General features: G+C 52.6%; 3 protein-coding genes across 3 annotated transcripts; all 3 read left to right on the top strand.

Annotated features, from left to right (window-relative positions):
* Positions 1 to 524: 524 nt before the first annotated feature.
* TRIVIDRAFT_230449 (uncharacterized protein) lies at positions 525 to 5,807 on the top strand (the record flags this gene model as incomplete). The annotated part of the gene is made up of 3 exons (XM_014100923.1): positions 525 to 543; positions 1,732 to 4,958; positions 5,047 to 5,807. The coding sequence occupies 3 exons, from the start codon at positions 525 to 527 to the stop codon at positions 5,212 to 5,214; spliced, it is 3,414 nt and encodes a 1,137-aa protein (XP_013956398.1).
* A 5,756-nt stretch (positions 5,808 to 11,563) lies between these two features.
* Positions 11,564 to 13,640, top strand: TRIVIDRAFT_150305 (uncharacterized protein; the record flags this gene model as incomplete). Its single annotated transcript, XM_014100924.1, has 2 exons — positions 11,564 to 12,532; positions 12,600 to 13,640. Coding segments are annotated over 2 exons (2,010 nt in total), but the record flags the coding sequence as incomplete, so codon positions are not given.
* Positions 13,641 to 17,519: 3,879 nt separating this feature from the next.
* On the top strand, positions 17,520 to 19,415 carry TRIVIDRAFT_71569 (uncharacterized protein; the record flags this gene model as incomplete). The annotated part of the gene is made up of 2 exons (XM_014100925.1): positions 17,520 to 17,814; positions 17,890 to 19,415. 2 exons carry the CDS (start codon positions 17,520 to 17,522, stop codon positions 19,023 to 19,025), a joined length of 1,431 nt encoding a protein of 476 aa, XP_013956400.1.
* Positions 19,416 to 19,431: the final 16 nt, after the last annotated feature.

Below are 19,431 nucleotides of genomic sequence, written 5' to 3' on the forward strand. Positions count from 1 at the left end.
ACAAGGAGATCCAGAGCCGAGGGCTATCCGACCAAAGGCACACCCACTAACCTGACAGGGCCGGGGGCAGTGGGCAGCCTCTCCGTCGTTTGGCCATAAGGCAAGGGATGTCCAGGAGCGAGTGCTAGTCAGCTGGAGGGCATACTCGTTAACCCGGCAGGGCTGGGGGCAGCGAGCAGCGTTCTGGCTCGGTTAGCAGCTCACTCTCGTGTGGTCGAGACATCTTCCAGCATGGTCGTTAATCTGACAGGGTCGGAGGCAGCGGCGTAGCTGGAGGATGTCCCGATCACAATGTGGCTGGTTCTGGAGACATGGTCGTTATCCTGGCAGGGCTGGGTGCAGCGGCGGAGTCTCTGGAGGTTTTGGGGGAATAGATGCTTGAGGGGGGAGGATCTTATGATTCGTTGGGATGTGTGGTGGACAGATGATGAAAAGTATAATAAAAAAAAATTGTAACAGGCGATTGGATCTGGGATTTGTCTTTGTCTTTGAAGGTTTTTGGGTGCAGTACATGTGGTTTCACAATGTTTATCCAGTCAGATTGTAAGCAAGTATGGATATAATAACAAACCTCTTTGTTTTGTAAAACCTGGAGATGTAACAAAGAGAAAAAGAAGCGCCAGACACACGACTTCTGCTTTGTGCAGATTGTTCCACGGCTGGTTTACTCGACGTTGTCCTTCTCAATGCCTTCTCAATGCAATGGATGTCTACATATTCTCTACTGTCATTCCCGAGCTCTTGAACTCTTTGTTGTATGGTTACCCGGTAGCTGGATATTGCTGTCCCGGAAACTCCGTGCCTACATGCAGGGATTGATGTGCTCTACAAGCAAATGTGAACCTAGGAAGCATAGAATCAAGCCATTCAACCAACTGCCTAGACATCTAGGTACGTAATGCTATAGATACCTGTTCGGCAAGCATGGAGACTTTTTAAACCGCATCATTATTAATGTTACGATGAAACGGGTCCCGGATTATTAAGATGAGAGAAGCGTACCTAGTATACCTACCTAGGCATTTTGGCACTATAAACTGCAGTAGATGCGCTCGTGACGTGCCCCGCAGCAGCCCACTTGGTTGCTGTTGATTGATTCTTGGTACTTGGTTGAATGTCTCCGAAGAGTAGCGGCTTGTTGAGCTCAATTGGCAGCTTTTGGGCAGATTCACAGCTGATTTGCTGGCAGAGATGTAAACAAATACGTTTAAACGAGAGGTTCCAGGTTGTATCTAGACTCTACAAATACGAGCAATGCTGCAATTGGCAGGTAGACGGTACATGTCGCATACGTCAGTCCTCCTCGCAGATACCCCGCCACCCATACTGCTCCGCACCCGCTCGCTTGTACCTGCTACCTCGCTCAGGTCCCCGCGTGCCGTCACTGGACCACCAGCTCCCTCCCGCGGTTCAGCCGATGGAAGGTACTAGGCCCTCGAATTTTCGGCTGTGTCGTAGCCAGATGCCGCCTAGAGCTGCCTGTATTATTAAATGCATTTCGTCTCAACTGTAATCCTATTACTCAGTCACCCCTCCAACCCGGCAATGCTCACGACGGGCAGATTCTTGCGGGCTTGCTAAGAGGACGACGAACAAGCGCTGAGGAATTGCTGCCGTTTGCAGGTGTCGCCCTCTCTCTGCCTGTCCTGGGTTTCTTCTGCATTTCTAATCCTCGCCATCTATACACCACCAAAGTCCCGAATCCCGGTAGTTTGCTTACCTAGCAGGTAGACGACTTCGAGCTTGACTCCGACTTCGAGCTTGACTCCGACTTCGACTCCGACTTCGACCCCTTCACCATGCTGCCCCGATCGCGAGCCTCTGGGCGCTTGATCCTCGAGCGCTCAGCGGCACATCCCGCTCGAGTGCTGTCCGACTCGGTTCCCCGAGCATGGACGCTGAGCTCGGCTCTCCGGGCTACGCAGATCGCCGGCCGTCGCTATCCCGGATTACGACCCCGGGTGCCGGGAGCAGCATTCTCCACAAGCGCAAGGCTGGGGAAGGAAAAAGACAAGAGCAACAATTTTTTCGACTCCGCCGTCGAGCCACAGTCAAAAGAGGAGGAAGAGGCCAAGGCCAAGCTCGAGAACAATGCCAAGGACGAGTCCAAGGCCACCACCGCCGACTCAGTAGCCTCATCTGCAAAGAACGAGGGTGGACAGTCACAGGACGGAAAGCCTAGCAGCGCTGCAGGAAGTGCTGCCGGCGCCGGGTCTGGCGCGGGTGGTGAAGGTTCCGGCGGCGAGGGCGGGAAGCGAGGTCGCAGAGCTGCCGAGAGGGCGCTGTCCAAGCCCGTTATCCCAGAGGTCTATCCGCAAGTCCTGGCCATCCCCATTGCCAGACGGCCGCTGTTCCCGGGCTTCTACAAGGCCATTACGATAAAGGATCCCAATGTTGCAACTGCCATTACCGAGTCCATTAAGCGCGGCCAGCCATATGTGGGAGCTTTCCTCTTCAAGGATGAGAACGAGGATGATGACGTTATTCGAAACGTGAACGATGTGTACGATACTGGTGTCTTTGCCCAGATCACGAGCGCATTCCCCATTCATGGACAGGAGGGTGCCTTGACGGCAATTCTATACCCCCACCGGAGAATCAAGCTGTCCAGTCTTGTTGCGCCTGGAGGACAGGATGCGGACAAGACCCAGTCCAAGACAGAGCCCGAGCCCGAACCGATACCACAAAAGACAATCGAGGAGGATTCCCAGCAAGAGAAGAAGGGTGACGTGGTGGCAAGCTTCGAGGAGAGTGCCGTGGAGAAGAAGTCGGAGCAGGCAACAGAGAAGTACGAGCCTACTTCGTTCCTCAAGAGATACCCCGTCAGCCTGGTCAACGTGGAGAACCTGGTGGACGAGCCCTACGACCCCAAGAGCCCCGTTATCCGTGCCGTGACCAACGAAATCGTCAACGTCTTTAAGGAGGTGGCTACTATGAACAATCTCTTCCGCGACCAGATTTCTACCTTTTCAATGAGCCAGTCTACCGGAAATGTCACATCGGAGCCTGCCAAGCTGGCCGACTTCGCCGCTGCAGTTTCTTCTGGAGAGCAGAATGAGTTGCAGGAGGTCCTGGCCTGCATGAACATTGAGGAGAGAATGCAAAAGGCCCTGATTGTGCTCAAGAAGGAACTTATGAACGCGCAACTACAGTCCAAGATCACCAAAGATGTTGAGAGTAAGATTAGCAAACGCCAGCGGGAGTATTGGCTCATGGAGCAGATGAAGGGCATCCGTCGGGAACTCGGCCTGGAGTCGGATGGCAAGGATAAGCTGGTGGAGAAGTTTAAGGAAAAGGCCGCCAAGCTCGCCATGCCTGACCCTGTCCGCAAGGTGTTTGATGAAGAGATCAACAAGTTGGCTCATTTGGAGACGGCTGCCTCGGAATTCAACGTTACCCGGAATTACCTCGACTGGCTCACTCAGATCCCCTGGGGCCAGAGGAGCCCCGAGAACTTTGGCATCCCGAATGCTGTCAAGGTCCTTGACGAGGACCACTATGGATTGCAAGACGTCAAGGATCGAATCCTGGAGTTTATTGCCGTGGGCAAGCTGCGAGGTTCAGTTGAGGGCAAGATCCTCTGCTTTGTCGGGCCTCCTGGTGTCGGAAAGACGAGTATCGGAAAGTCTATTGCTAGGGCGCTTAACCGAGAGTATTATCGATTCAGTGTTGGAGGTCTGACTGATGTTGCAGAAATCAAGGGCCACCGAAGAACATATGTCGGCGCTCTCCCTGGTCGGATCATCCAGGCGCTGAAGAAGTGCCAGACGGAGAATCCCCTCATTCTGATTGACGAGATTGACAAGATTGGACGAGGCTACCAGGGCGATCCATCCTCGGCTCTGCTGGAGCTGTTGGACCCTGAGCAGAACAGCTCCTTCTTGGATCACTACATGGATGTTCCAGTTGATCTGTCAAAAGTCTTGTTTGTTTGCACGGCCAACATGACCGACACCATTCCCAGACCTCTCCTGGACCGTATGGAGCTCATTACTCTGTCTGGATATGTCGCAGATGAAAAGAAGGCCATTGCAAACCGATACCTTGCCCCGGCTGCCAAGGAAGCGGCCGGTCTGAAGGACGCAGACGTTCAGCTGACGGACGAAGCCATTGAAGAGCTCATCAAGTCGTACTGCAGAGAATCAGGTGTCCGAAATCTGAAGAAGCAAATTGAAAAGGTCTACCGTAAATCAGCACTGAAGATTGTCCAGGAACTAGGAGAGGATGTCTTGCCCGAAGAGGAGGCCCTGACGGAAGAAGGCAAAGCCGCCGCAGCGGAGAAGGCCAAGGAGTCGGCGGCAGAGGCCCAGGACGGAAAGAAGGCCGCCACTGAGGCCAGCGAAAGCGAAACTACAGAAAAGCCGCGGAAGCCCCTGCAAGTGCCGGAGAGCGTTCACGTCAGCATCGGCAAGGACAATCTGACAGACTACATTGGACCTCCGGTCTTTACGTCGGACCGGTTGTACGACGTGAGCCCGCCTGGAGTCTCTATGGGTCTGGCCTGGACGCAGATGGGCGGTGCGGCCATGTACATTGAGTCGATCCTGCAGGCTCCGCTCCGGCCCAGCTCACGGCCCGGCTTGGAGATTACCGGTAACCTTAAGAACGTGATGAAGGAGTCGACTACAATTGCCTACTCGTACGCCAAGTCGTTCATGGTCAACCAGTTTGCGGATAACCACTTCTTTGACAAGGCCAAGATGCACTTGCACGTCCCAGACGGCGCCGTTTCCAAGGACGGCCCGTCTGCCGGCATCACCATGACCACATCGCTGCTGTCGCTTGCGCTGGATGCGCCAGTCAACCCGACGGTGGCCATGACGGGTGAGATTACGCTCACCGGCAAGGTTCTGCGGATTGGTGGTCTGCGAGAGAAGACGGTGGCGGCCAGAAGAGCGGGATGCAAGACTATCATCTTCCCCAAGGACAACATGTCAGATTGGCTGGAACTTCCTCAGGTACATTTTGACACTACTTTTTTTCCCATCTTGTGATGTGTGCAGTTTGGAAAATGGAAACATGGCTAACTTCTCTCTCTTTTCTTAGACAATCAAGGAAGGCATCGAGGGTCACGCCGTAAGCTGGTACTCTGAAGTGTTTGATCTTGTTTTCCCCGAGCTCGACCGCGAAAAGGCCAACATCTGCAAGATCTGCGAGTGGAAGGCTCAGCAGAAGAAGAAGGACGATGCTGAAAACAAGGAAGACGACGACTAAAGCCGACAACACGTGAAAAGCAGAATCTTGGAAACCAAGCGGACAAAGAGGCAGAAGAGGAGGGATGGATGATGCCTCTCAACCTGGAAAGCATTCTGGAATAATACGAGATGCTTCCTTCATATCAAAGGTCATTTGGGCACTCGAACTCTCTATATATTTTTTCATCGTTTCATTTGTTGCTCTGCCGGGACCGCAACGCACGAAAGGCCTCTGATGCTGACATGAGATGCATGAGCTGGACGTTTTTTTCTCCCCTCTGGTTTTATGGACTTGGGGGATTTGGCGGAACAGAATAACTCCTACTCAACTTGTATAAAAAAAGCACAAAAAAGAAATCAAAAAGAAAAAAAAAAGGGGCCTTCAGTTTTGTTTTTGCCATCTTTTCTTATGTTTTTAAAGATGGGCAAAAAGTAAAGCTGATGCCATGCACTTTGTATATTAGATTACACTCGGTCAGTGGACGAGAAATGTAGAATTACGCGCGGGTTTTTAGAAAGCGGGCGGGAGCGGTGGCAAGAAGCTCGAAATCTCCAATTCAATAGAGAAGGGAAGAAAGGCATGTAAGGAATAAGCAAATGGCATATTTTACGGCTTGAAATGGGCTTGTTGTGATGTTGTGTGCTATATTGCTGAGTGAGATGTGAGTGGTTGAGTGAAAAGCAGGGTGAGTATGAGATCATTGACACTGGTGGAATAAAGACAGACCACTTGATAGAATGAAGCTCTTTAGTTGGATGCACTGTTGATGATGAAGATTATTTCCAACTGCGTGCATGATCTACATGTAAAAACTTGGAGGAGGCAACATAGTGATTGGGTCTGAGTAAACAGAAGCAGAGCAAACCACCAAAAACGGGACTTGCAGGGGGCCGGAGCTCAGAAGCGGCGGAGCGACGGGTCGGCCACAGCGGGTCGGGCCTAGAACGAAGGATAGAACCTAGTTGAGCAGCTACTATTCGTACTCTAAACGAGAAGAAGGGAAAAAGGAAGAGCAGTTAGTTGTTGGAGTGCTGCCGGATTCTTCCAGGTCGGTTAGTTAGTGGTTGCTTGTGGTGTTGATTACGAGCAGTGAATAACTAAGGCTCAGTGTGCTTGGGTTGTCAATCAAGTTGCTTAGGCCGCAGGTACAGAAACTAAAAAGCAAGGAATCATCCATCATGCAAGGGCCTCGAAATGACTGGCATCGAATCCTATTCATTGATGGCCTTTTGGGCTGCCGCAAGAATCGAACATGTGCCTCGAAATCTGGCGATGGGTGGATTCTGCCCGATGAAGCCCGTTGGTGTTTAATGCCCAAGCTAAGGCACGAACAAGTATGGATGGATGATGCGAGAAAGGCGCGACACGGCATTGTGCATGAAACTCAATGGCTGCCATGCGGGAGCCTGAGGGAGGGAATTTCCAGGCTCTGCGTCTGGGCAGCCTCATTCTGCTGGGCTTAGCGGGATGCAGCCATGCCTGACCCCGACGCTAGGCACAGGCCATGGATTGGTAGGGTCATTGACGACGGAGTTGATTGATGCGTTCTTTTTACAATGTACAAGTAATTACTGTCATGTTCAGGTTCAGCGTCCGCTCTCTAATGTATGGGCATAGTGGGGCTTCAGACAGTGCATGATTTCATGGTCGAGCTGATGGAGTACGCACTCTCTTAACAATTTTCCAAATCTGGCCCTGCTAGTCAGGGTACCTTATGTCGCTCTGTTCCTGGTATAGTACCTAGATACGACGACGATGCTACCGTTTGGTTCGGATTCACTATCACCCCCTCGTTATAGTCAAATATCTCCTGGTAAAGCAAATGGACTAATAAAAGCATACCCTTATACATGTATCGAAGTCGGATGATTTAAGTTCACTCGGTAGTGGAAGAACATTCCCGCGTGTCCCCACTGGACTTCAGCAGGCAGTTTCCATCAGCATCAAAGTAACTTTTATTCTTCACTATTCAGAGACATATAAACCAAGTCAGGCACAGATACACAGTATCAAGGTCATATGCTGTATGTTTATTCCTTATTCATGACTTTCTCCCTTAAAACTAACAATATATCATATAAAAGGACAGCTAACATCTTCCATCTAGTAAACAGCAGGACCTATACTGGAAGATTAAGAAAACCAAATCCTTGATCGGATTCCCAAACGACCATCAGGAGCCGCTTAAAATGCAGTCATCATCTCAAAATACGACACCAAACATTGCCTTATTTTCAAGCAGTTACCAAGGGTGGTGTTACGTCTTGGGCTTCTTCTTTTGTAGCAGTGGGGTCTTTGCTGTTCCGCTTGCTGCTTTAATTACTTTATTCAAGGTAGTGATGGCTTGGACCATGGGTTTTGAGGAGGATCTCTTTGGTTGGATGCTTCCGAGGATGTGGGTTGAAATCTGGGCTCTTGTTTTTATACTTGGTTCTGGCTTGGAACTGCTTCTGAGCTTAGGGTGGTTCTTTTTGTTTGGGACAGAATATGGCTTCCCATTTTTTAGAGCCTACCTAGCATCTTTCATTCTCTTTACCAAGATCCTTGGCAGGGCAGCCGACCTGGATACATCAGGCACAAGGAGAAAAAAACAAGCAAATTAGAGACCTAAAGAATAACACCTTATCCGATAGCAATATCAACGAGGCAAAATACTTGGAACGTGTCCAGAAGCTCTGGGTGATGATTATTTCTCTGGTAACCGCGTGCTACTCACTCAGCAAGCAAGACTACATATGTACCGAGAAAATGCTCGCATCGTTGCTTCCTTCGCTCAACTGATACGCAACCATTACATGTCGCAATATCCTGGTGTTGTTAGCGCCTCTATGTTTGGCTTTGTTAAAGCCAATGTCTGTCGTCATAGTGTGAAAGATATATACACACTGTGTTGACCCTGGCATGCCCCACTCCTGAAATATTTCTATACAAGTACACTAGAGAGCGGATGCTGAACCTGAACATGACAGTATCAGGTTGATGAGAATGCTGGTTAATACAAGTACAGTAGTCAGTGCTAAAGAATTAGAAATCAAGAATCAACAACACAAGGGGACAGGAGCTTGCCCCAACAACCATAAAATCGAGAGGCTGGTTGCTGTATAGTAGTAAAAAGTGTCAAGCTGCCAGTTCCCGGTACGTGAAATACGCTTCAATGTATAAACCATGACGTGCGTGCGCAGCCAAGATCATCTCGGAACGGGGGCCCGGGGCTGGGGCTGACATGTGAGTCTGCGGATGTGATCCGTTCCTAGGCCATCTTATTTATTGAATAGGGATGTAGACTATCACGCACTTGTAATAGGGGTTACCCGGAGTAAGTTTGAGTATGAGGCGTTGGGCAATGATTCGATCGATGGCGTTTCAAACGCCGATGGACACTACCAAAGCATTGGCACCATCATGAATCGTTGTTGACTCGGACATCCGGCCCATCATGTTCGTGTATCATGTTCGTGTTGTTGGTCGGGCTCCAGCCATGGAACCACTGCATCTCCGGGCCACGCATCAGTTCACGGGCCCAAACCTCGTGTATGTCATGTGTGTGATGCGCATGGCCCAAACCATTTGGCCGGGAACTGGATTCCATGTTCCCTGGGCTGCTTACATGGCATGGCTACCCAGGCACTAACGAATAGCTGCCCGGAAAGCCCGAGTCAAGACGGCACGGGATAGGATCAATAGCCTTGTTGCTTGGTCAATGGGCTCCCAAAAAGGGGCATTTGTGACGAGGCGAGAACCATCCAAAGATACGAGCATCTGCACATGTATGGCCGAGCATGTAATGTGCAAAAGACGCAACAGGCCCTGGCAGATGAGTAGGTACCGATTCGATTGATTAAGCGTCCATGTACGATATGGCATAGTCCGATCTAGCCTGTCTCCAGAACGCACCGGGACGGGCACGGATTGGAGCTAGCCAGCAGTCCAAGCCCATGTATGTACGTGGACAGTACGAGTACATAGTAAGCATGAGACGCAGAAGCAGTGGCAGAGGCAGAGGCAGTTCGCTGCCCAATCCCACCACCACAATCCGACTTGGTGGTGATAAGCTGGCGGTGCGACGCCGAGCGAGGTTGCACGAACTAGCCAGCATTACCCGGGGCTAGGCTTGTTGTTTGATTGCCAACTCACCTTGGATGATGCTGTCCTCGTACTATCTTTTGCTCTTAATCAACTCGGCCTGTAGGGGTGCCCGGCGTGAGCTCGCTCTCGGAACAATTACTCGTGTCCCCGGCCAGGCAAAACATGCGCGAACGCACACACGTACATGCTCGTGCCTGTACTCGTATGTACGAAGCAGAGTATACATCACATCACATACCAGCAGTTGCCATGGCAATCCGGTGCATCCCATGACGGCTTTTTGATTTCTCTCTGGTCTCTCTCTGTCTCTCCGCCTGTAGGGCTTCGACCCGAAATGGGTAAGCGAGCGGAGCCTGCCAGGCGTCGTCGAATTGGCGGTCACGAAGCCGGATGCAAGTGGTCGATGGGGCAACCAAGGTGTTGAGCGTTTTTAGTGCTGTGAGGTACAGTAGGTTGTGTGTGTGTCTCTCGTTTGGAAGATGCTGCAGGTCTGATCTCTGAGATTTGCGAGGTTGGGCATGAAAAAAAAAGGGCGAGAGTAGAGCGCAGCACTGTGTACTTGGCCAAACAGCTGGAAGCGCGCGAGAAGGTGAAGGGGAAAAAAAGAAAACGAGGCAGAAGCCGTCACAACGTCGCCCCACTGTGACAATGGCCTGCCCCTCGTCATGCCACCGCCCAATTGCCCGTTTTGGGTGCTGCCAGCCCACTAACTTGCACTCGGGTGCTACCAGTAGGGTGCCATCCAGCGCTTTTAGGGGCCTTTGGCAGCCCGAGGTCCCTCTTCCAGCGAAGGGAAAGGAGGGGTCCAGCAACCAGAGCCCAACTGGCAGAACCCCTACCTACTAAGCAGGGCCTAGCAGGGCCTAGCCAGCGCCGGTACCGCTAAAGTAGCTCGGACGGGCCTCGGGCACGACCAGCGGCATGAAGCCTTAGTAGCTTTTAGCAGCTCGCTGGGCCGGCTGTGGCTTTTTAGAGAGCTGATGGCCTCAACACAGCTCCAGCTCCAGCTCCAGCTCTCAGCTCCAGCTCTCAGCCAGAGTCAAGAGTACGAGTACATAGTACGTGTACGGAGTACCGACTCCTGCAAAGCACCTTGCACTGCCTCCAACGGACTGGCACGGCTGGGGAAATCATTCCAGCCGCTCGCTTCTGCCGACTCTCACCGTCTGGCCTGCTGAGCTAAACCCGGTAGCAGGTACCAGCCGGGTACTGCCGCCTGCTGCGGTCAACCTGGTACGAGTACATCCGCCCGTCAAACCTGGTCACGACCCCAGAAACAACCCCTGCACCTGCGCCTGTCCACGCCAATATACGCCTCTTCCTCGACATCCACATCCACATCCATGCCACAACACATGTGCACAAACCGACTGACTGATTTGATTCGACTCGACTCGACTCGACTCGACTTGAGCCAGCAGCAGCAGCAGCAACAACCACCGAGATCGTCGACTCCAGCCTCTTTGTCTCTCTCACGCCGCTCCACCAGGCTGCCCTTGTCTTTATCCCGTCCCGTCCAGTCCAGTCCAGTCTCATCCTGTCTCGTTTCTCGGCCTCCTATTCATCCTCCCCCCTTCCCCGCCAGCCCATCTTGCATCTCCAGCCGAGCTTTTATTTGTGCTTCTTCGCCCCCATTTGCCTCGCCGCTCAAGCGGCTTCTCTCTAGGACATCCATCCATCCCGCCTTGCCCCTCGCCTCGCCTCACCTTCACCTAGACTCACCTACCTCGCCTTTTTTTGCCAGACACCTCTTCTTACTGGACAGCCCGCCACTAGAGCCGCTGCTTGCCATTTCTGCCTGTTCGCCTCTCGACTCCCTTGCTTTCAGCCTCCTCCGCGACCAGCTAAACATAAGAGAGCCGGCTTTTTTCTTGGCTCGGGCGGCATTTGAAGGCGTCTTCCCCGACATCTGCAAGGTGTTCCAGGGAGGCTCAACCTGTTTTTATCCCCGCTGAATCACGGTGAATCAGTATATCATAAAGGCGGCTATTTATATCCGAGTGCCTGCTGCTTTCCATACACGGGCCCAGCACCCCTCCTTTCCTCAGCCTCACGACTGGCTGCCATCACACGATAATCAAAACAATTCTCTCGTTTCTCACTGGCCAAAAAAAAAAAAAAAAAGTGAAAACGAGAGAGGCCTGTTCACGTCAACTGCGCTTATCCCTGCTATCCCTGCTATCGCTACGCAAAGGTAGACAGCAGGTACCCGGCGTTGTGCAGCTCCATAGCGCATATATCGAGAGGTACACATAGACACCTGCAGCTCGGGTTGCCCAACATGCCTCCACTAGATGGCCGGCCATGCACTTCGCCGTCTCTGCTGCAACCTCAGTCGCAACCGCAATCGCCGTCGCCCACCAAGCAGAGCTTTCTGCGCAAGCTGCTGACCCGCTCGGGGAGCTCCCGGAGCTCAAAGTCGTCAGCCTCGTCCGTCTCCGCCGACCAGCAAGCTTCCGCGCCCGTCTCCGGCTCCGGCCTTGTCAAGCGCCTGTCCAGGAGAGTCGTGCCCGGCTTGCCTCGATCACAGACATTCAAGCGCCAGCTGTCGGAGAGCAGAGAGCATCTTGCTCCTGTAGAGCCTTCAGCCGAGGAGCGGAGAGCGGCCTCAGTCGATAGACGCACTCACTTTCCCCATAAGCCAGGTCGGCGAAGCTCAAGATCTCACATCGACCCTCGTTCCAGTGCGCCCAGCTTCTTTGGTGAGCCGCTTCACGAGACCAACTCAAACTACGCTCAGTCGCTGCCAATCGACCTTGCCGAATTGGAGACGGCTGTCTCAAATTATTCAGACAGACCGCACGCCCTCACGACCGACAATGACGGTACCGACGCTGACGATGCTGACGACGAGTACACCGCTCAGGACGGCGCATCTGTGGCCGACTCCCGCTCCGTGACGGCGTCTCAGTACGAAGCCATGATTCACGACGAGCTCGAAAGGGAATGGATTCTCAACTTGAGCATGCACTTTAGAGATCGGTCGAAGCGGGAAAAGTTCTTTGTTACATACCGCGAGCAAGACTACATGTGGCGCCGCGTCACCATATCGCTTGACTATCGCGATGCGCCCGAGAACTCTCTCGAGTGGGAGCTCAGCCACACCAAATACCAGAGAGATAAGAGCGCCAAGATATACGAGGCCATCCGCGAAAGCCTGCCGGATATCCAGTTCTACGACACCGTGACCAACCTGAAGCTTGAAACTACGGACGGGAGATTACATGTTCATGTAGTTGAAGATGGCAATGTAAGTGATTGCCTATTGATCCACGGCCATTCCCCATCACGAGACTAACCAGCCGCGCTTTGAACAGGAAATTATCCACTACCCGTCCGTCAACCAGATTCGGCATTTGGGTTGCAGGAGAGTCAAGGAACGAGACATCATTTTCGACTCTCACATGTCGGGCTTTGTCTACAAGGTCAGCGTCAATGGCAACATGTTGATCAAGAAGGAGATCCCCAGCCCCGACACCGTCGAGGAGTTTCTCTACGAGGTCAACGCGCTCAACGGCCTGCGTTTCTCAAGGCATGTCATTGACTTTTACGGTGTTGTTGTGGATGACAGTGACGATCATGTCAAGGGGCTCCTCATTAGTTTCGCTGGCCAGGGTGCCCTGATTGACATCATCTTCGAGAACTGCAAGGAAAACAACATTGGCATCCCCTGGGACACCAGGGAGAAGTGGGCCAGACAAATCGTCCAAGGGTTGGCCGATGTCCACGAGTCGGGTTTTGTCCAGGGAGACTTTACGCTATCCAACATTGTCATTGACGATGACGGCGATGCCAAAATCATTGACATTAACAGGCGCGGCTGCCCCGTCGGTTGGGAGCCCCCAGAGGCCACAGCCCTGATCGAGTCCAACCAGCGTCTCTCCATGTACATTGGAGTCAAGTCAGACCTGTACCAGCTCGGCATGGTGCTTTGGGGACTTGCCATGCTTGAAGACGAGCCTGAGACGCAAGGCCGACCGCTGATTCTGGGGCCCGAGATCAACGTGCCTGACTGGTATCGACAGATGACGGAGATTTGCCTCAGCGACGACCCGCGAATGAGACTGCAAGCGGCATCGCTGCTGCGAATGTTCCCAGGCATCATCCCAGGCGACGTGCAAAGCGACGCCTTGCACTCAGATCAGGAGCCCGTCCGCATGGACTACGGTGATGAGGTGCGCGAGTATTCCTCAGACGGATACGAAGTCGACTCTCACCCTGCGACGAGGGCGACACGGCCCGCCAACGACTGGGCATACTCGGGTTCAGCATATGCCGACAGCGGGCTCCTCCCCTATGACCAGCACTATTCTGCGCGAGGCCGGTCCCCCCCAAGCCCGATGCCCAGCGACGTGGACGTCAACGACCCGGCATATAAGTCGGGCTGGGCAGCAAACAGGAACATTGCTCCATCCTACAGCGATAGTGGAGAGAGTTATGTGTTGCCTGACGACTATGACGTGCGGCGACAACCGACCCCGACGCCTTCAGCCGAGAGGTTTCTGAATATCAGTGACCGATATTCGCGGCCAATCGAGCAACTCAGCTCCTACGAAAGCACCGACTACTTCACAGCAGTGGATGACCAGGTTGACAAGACGGCAAATGGACTCGTCGTTCCAGTTGCCCCCGAGTCTAGCTGGGGAGGATCGGCGGCCAACGTCGCTGCAGACGAAGAACCTGTACCTGTTCCTGCTGTTGTTGTTACCGAGTCTCCCACCGAGGCGGCAGCCCAACTCCGAAACGCCGAGACCCACCAGGAGAGACAACAGGAGAAGGTTGACCGTGAAGGAGATGCTGACAAGCAAGTCTCAGCCGTGGCCCAAAGGACGAATAGCACTCGGAGTGTCAATGCCGAGGTGCCAAGGTCAAGATCAAGTGGGAGACTGAAGCTTACCAAGAACACGGCCAATATCAAGGTTAAGCGGCTCCGGAAAGTCGCAAGAGTTGAAGATGGCTATGGGTCGTCTTCATCTCACGCAACGCCACAGCAGACAGATGTGCCCAACACGCCGGTGTCTGCAGAGCCCCCAACAAGCTCCAGACTGGGCAATGGAGCAGCACATCGTGTTACGACTCCAGAAACGGAGTCGGAACCCGATTACATTGCCTCGCGGTCACCGGGCTTCAAGGTGCCCGACCCCAGGCAAGGCTACAACGCCAGTGCCGCACAGAGGGCCGGGCAGCTGCTCAACGGAGGTGGCCAGACAGAAACAGGACTTGCATATCCGCGACACGGGCCAATGCACGTCTCGCTGACGGGCATCGGAGCAGCTCATTTGGGGCTTGAAGGAGAGCTGCTGCAAGAGAAGGGACTTATCGATGACGAATTCAAACTAATGACACGACCCGAAGCGGCGACGCCGCTCATGATTACGACAGATGCGCAGACATGAAGACCACCAGACATATACACCTACAGTTACACCGCACACACACGCACAAAGTTTTGATTGTCATACAACAACGGCCTTTTGATCTTTTTTTTTTTTATTCCTTTTATTTGCGACTCGCTATCATTTCCTTTTTGTAAAGTAGACATGGCTGCAGGCAACTGACCTGGCTCTTTGGTTTTCATTTTGTTACGATTTTGGATATGAGTATGGGATCATGACATTGGATATGACTATGGCGGCGAGATATAAAAAGCGCCCAGCCTGACACACATGAGATATGACTAGTTTTGGCACAAACAAGCAAGCAAACAAGCGAGCAAGCGACAATTGAATACAAATTTTATTTTTATTTTATTTGAACAGGCTATTCCACATAATTTTGCGTTTGGAATATTGCTGAAGGCTGAACTTTTTGGACATTAAGTGTTGGAGTAGCAGAACAGCGCAAAGTATCTCCCTCATGCGTCACATTGAAGACAAGCTGTACTCGGTGCTTGCCAGCAAATTTCCTAATACGGCAATATTCTAGACTGGGCTATGATTACGGTGGCGCACCTGATGGCTGCATGTTAAAAGGAATGAGCTGCAACGGTCATGTGGCGGTGCGGCCAAGGGTCCCAACCAGTGGCGCAAGCTTCCAGGGTATTTTTTTCAGTTGGGGGTCGGACAGATAGGCAGGTACGTACCTTTTACCCCGTCTAATGCGGAAGAAGCTCGGCAGCCGGGAAAGACGGGGCCAGTTTTTTTCTTCAATTTCTGTTGGGGATTATGGGGAGGGGGGGAATGGATTTGATTAGTCGGGGGTGAAGGAAGGAGAAGTTGCACATGGGATGATGGATTTTTTGATTTTTTATTGGGAAATTGGTGAGAAGCCGAGGTTTGATGTTTGACTTGTGCTTGAAATGTGAATGTGAATGTGAATGTGAATGTGAATGTGAATGTGAATGTGAATGTGAATGTGAATGTGAATGTGAATGGGAATGGGAATGTGATGGATAGGCTATTCGGTAGATGTATCCGGGGGGAAATGCTTACTCGTGTGAGGTTGGAGATTTGTTATCTTGATGGGCTTCTAGTATTAAGATTTGGCAGTTTATACGCGCGGCGGTACTTGTTTACTTTGTACACGTATACGTACCTGAACGATTACACGTATCTGTACAGGTATTCGTTGCATTTTTGATTTGCTGAATGAAGCCGATGAGAGGTGATTGGTCTCGTCTGAAGCTGAAATGCATGCGCGTTGCAGTGTCCTGGCTCTGTCTGTACCATTCATTGGCTCTACAAGCATGATATCGTATTATCATATGAAACCGAGTTTTTGAATTTCGACATGCACATGCAACTGGCGTTATCAACAGCATTCCTCGCTAATTTAACCTTTGGATCCTTCCTTTTGCCACAAAAGCATGCTCATACGGGCAAATCTCGTAACAGTGATAAGACAGCCACGCGCGGACGACAGGCTTGATCCGTCATCCCGTTCAATTTCAGGCCAATCCAAAGAACTTTGCAAACAAAAAACAAGTTCCATTGCCATATGCAGCGATATGTCTAAAAGCCCCCAGGGTGGGTCCTCGTCTGGGGCGGGAAGGTAACTAAACGCAGCCCCAAAAAAGTTGTTGGGGAAGTAGAAAGTGGGCAAAGAAGACAAGACAGCGAAGAAGAGAGGAAGAAAAAAAAAAAAGGTTGAGTAGCACCCGTTTTTGGCGGGCTGTGATTGGCTGCGCGGGGCGGCGTGTCGCTCAACCCGGACAAAGAAGGCGCTAGTAACAAGTAGCCACTTACGAGGATTTGGACGTACCTGTACCAGGGGGGTGGGCGATTTTTTTTTTGGAAGTATTCGATGTTTTTGCGGGATGTACGAGTGTGTGTACATTTGACATTTTGGTTGCTGATGGGAAGAGAGTAGGAAAAGTGTCAGGCCAGATGAATTGCACATCTGCTGATTCCAATCGGTATCGAGCAGCTTTGGGGCGGGAATTCAGAGTCGCCTTGTTTGTTGTGCAGCCTGTTGGGCGTCCGGCAAAGCAGCCATGGGCCGATGCGACTTTTCCCAACTGTTTCCAACGACTCGCCTGCAGTGCTTTCTGCAGTACGCGTACAGTTTACTGTTTCAGCAGCGTAGCACTACCCTACCATTGCAGTACCTGGTAATCATGCATTCAAGTGCCCTGCCCTGTCTGGTGCTGGTACCTGTACCTGTACCTGTACCTGCAAGATGACCAGCCGTTGCGTTTGCTCAACCAGCGAGATCCAACAAACCGCGCTCGGCAGTCCGTCCACGAGGTACAGCCACTGGTACCAGGTACCGCCGTCGCCCCGCCATTGGCCGCGCTGCCTGCACGTACAGCCTACCGCAGCGCTACTCGTACACACACTCGGCTTGACTCTTGTTCTCTTCTCCCACTGCTCCACCAGGGGCAAAAAGTCGACGGCGACAAATGGTCTTATCGGGGCTTCTGCATCTCTTGTTAGTTTCTGCTGCTTTCTGCCTAGGATATCCGGGACTTTCAGGCTTGATCTGGGCTGATTTGATCTCGGACGCCCCCCCCCCTCCGCTGATCAACGCCCCCCCTTCTCGGAATCTGATATCAGAAGCGAACCAGCTTCATCATCTCATGCTTTGATTCTCGCACACCCCCCCCCTCCTCCTCTTCCTCCTCCGCCCCTCTTGATAGCTCCCCTTGTCCTCCCTTCCTCCGAGACTCGACTCTTTTTAAATCAAAGCCTCTTCTCTCCTCCTGCTCCCCGTCCTCTCTCTTCCAACCTCCACTTCCTCCTTCCCATCGGTATCTTCCTTTCTTCAACACGGACGGGAATCCCAAGGACATCGTCAACATGTCCGAACCCACAGCCTCGGCCGCAAAGGTCCAGGCGGCCGCTTTCCCAGATGGCACAACCGACTATGTGCCTCTGCGGTCCGGCGCCAAGTACGACCCCAAGAAGGTGCACATCTCCGACCTGCCCATGACCTGGGGCAACTGGTACAAGCACATCAACTGGCTCAACGCCATCTTCATCGTCTTCATCCCGCTGGCCGGCTTTGTCTCCTCCTACTGGGTGCCTCTGCACCTTTCCACCGCCATCTTCTCCGTCATCTACTACTTCAACACTGGCCTGGGCATCACAGCTGGTAAGCAAAATGAAACATTGATATATATATCAGACTCAGTTGCAGTTGTACTCACATCATCTTCTCTTCAAACAGGCTACCACCGTCTCTGGGCTCACTCCTCCTACAAGGCCACTCTCCCCCTCAGAATCTACCTCGCTGCCGTTGGAGCTGGTGCCGTCGAGGGCTCCATCCGCTGGTGGTCAAGAGGCCACCGCTCTCACCACCGATACACAGACACCGACAAGGACCCCTACTCCGTCCGCAAGGGTCTTCTGTACTCTCACATGGGCTGGATGCTGTTCAAGCAGAACCCCAAGCGCATCGGCCGCTGCGACATTAGCGACCTCAACGAGGACAGCATCGTTGTCTGGCAGCACCGCAACTACCTCAAGTGCGTCATCTTCATGGGCCTCGTCTTCCCCACCGTCTTCTGCGGCCTCATGTTCAACGACTGGCTGGGCGGCTTCGTCTACGCCGGCATCCTGCGCATCTGCTTCGTCCAGCAGGCCACCTTCTGCGTCAACTCCCTGGCCCACTGGCTCGGCGACCAGCCCTTTGACGACCGCAACTCACCCCGTGACCACGTCATCACCGCGCTCGTCACCCTCGGTGAGGGCTACCACAACTTCCACCACGAGTTCCCTGCCGACTACCGAAACGCCATTGAGTGGTGGCAGTACGACCCCACCAAGTGGATGATTGTCTTCTGGAAGTGGACTGGCCTCGCCTACGACCTGAAGCAGTTCCGCGCCAACGAGATCGAGAAGGGCCGTGTCCAGCAGCTCCAGAAGAAGCTCGACCAGAAGCGTGCCACCCTCGACTGGGGCACTCCCCTTGAGCAGCTCCCCGTTGTTGACTGGGATGACTTCGTCGCCGACTCCAAGAACGGAAAGGCCCTGGTTGCCATTGCTGGTGTTATCCACGACGTTGGCAACTTCATCCGCGATCACCCCGGTGGCAAGGCCCTGATTACCTCCGCCATCGGCAAGGACGCCACGGCCATCTTCAACGGCGGTGTCTACAACCACTCCAACGCCGCCCACAACCTGCTGTCCACGATGCGTGTCGGTGTCCTGCGCGGCGGCTGCGAGGTCGAGATCTGGAAGCGTGCTCAGTTCGAGAACAAGGACGTCACCTACATCAACGACTCTGCCGGTCAGCGCATCGTCCGTGCTGGCGCCCAGGTCACCAAGGTCGCTCAGCCCATTGCCAGCGCCGACGCTGCTTAAATGCAGTTGTTGTTGGCCTCTTTTCTTTTGTTTTCTAAAGCATGGAAGGAAACCAATCGAGTTTCCCTAGCTGGAAAAAAGAGCTGTGAGGAGAAGGCGGTGTGGGGTAGATCGGGAAAAAGCTCTCATGGGCCAATTAGCATGTGATGCAAATCCATGGAAGCCTTCTCGAACAAATTAACAGAAAACAAACTATCACGAATTGGCGTTTCAAAGGGGGAAATCATGTATTTTTTATTTATTTCAAGGGGCCTGCTGAATAGGCCGGACACATGGGGCGTTTGTATTTACACAGAATGAAGAGAAGAAGGGAAGGCTAGATTATTCCACTGAGCGATGTAGAGGTGGAAAAAGACACACTCAATGATGAATATATACAATTATATATGCATGTACATGTTTCGTC

Source organism: Trichoderma virens, assembly GCF_000170995.1.
Source record: "Trichoderma virens Gv29-8 chromosome Unknown TRIVIscaffold_6, whole genome shotgun sequence".
Lineage (NCBI taxonomy): Eukaryota > Fungi > Ascomycota > Sordariomycetes > Hypocreales > Hypocreaceae > Trichoderma > Trichoderma virens.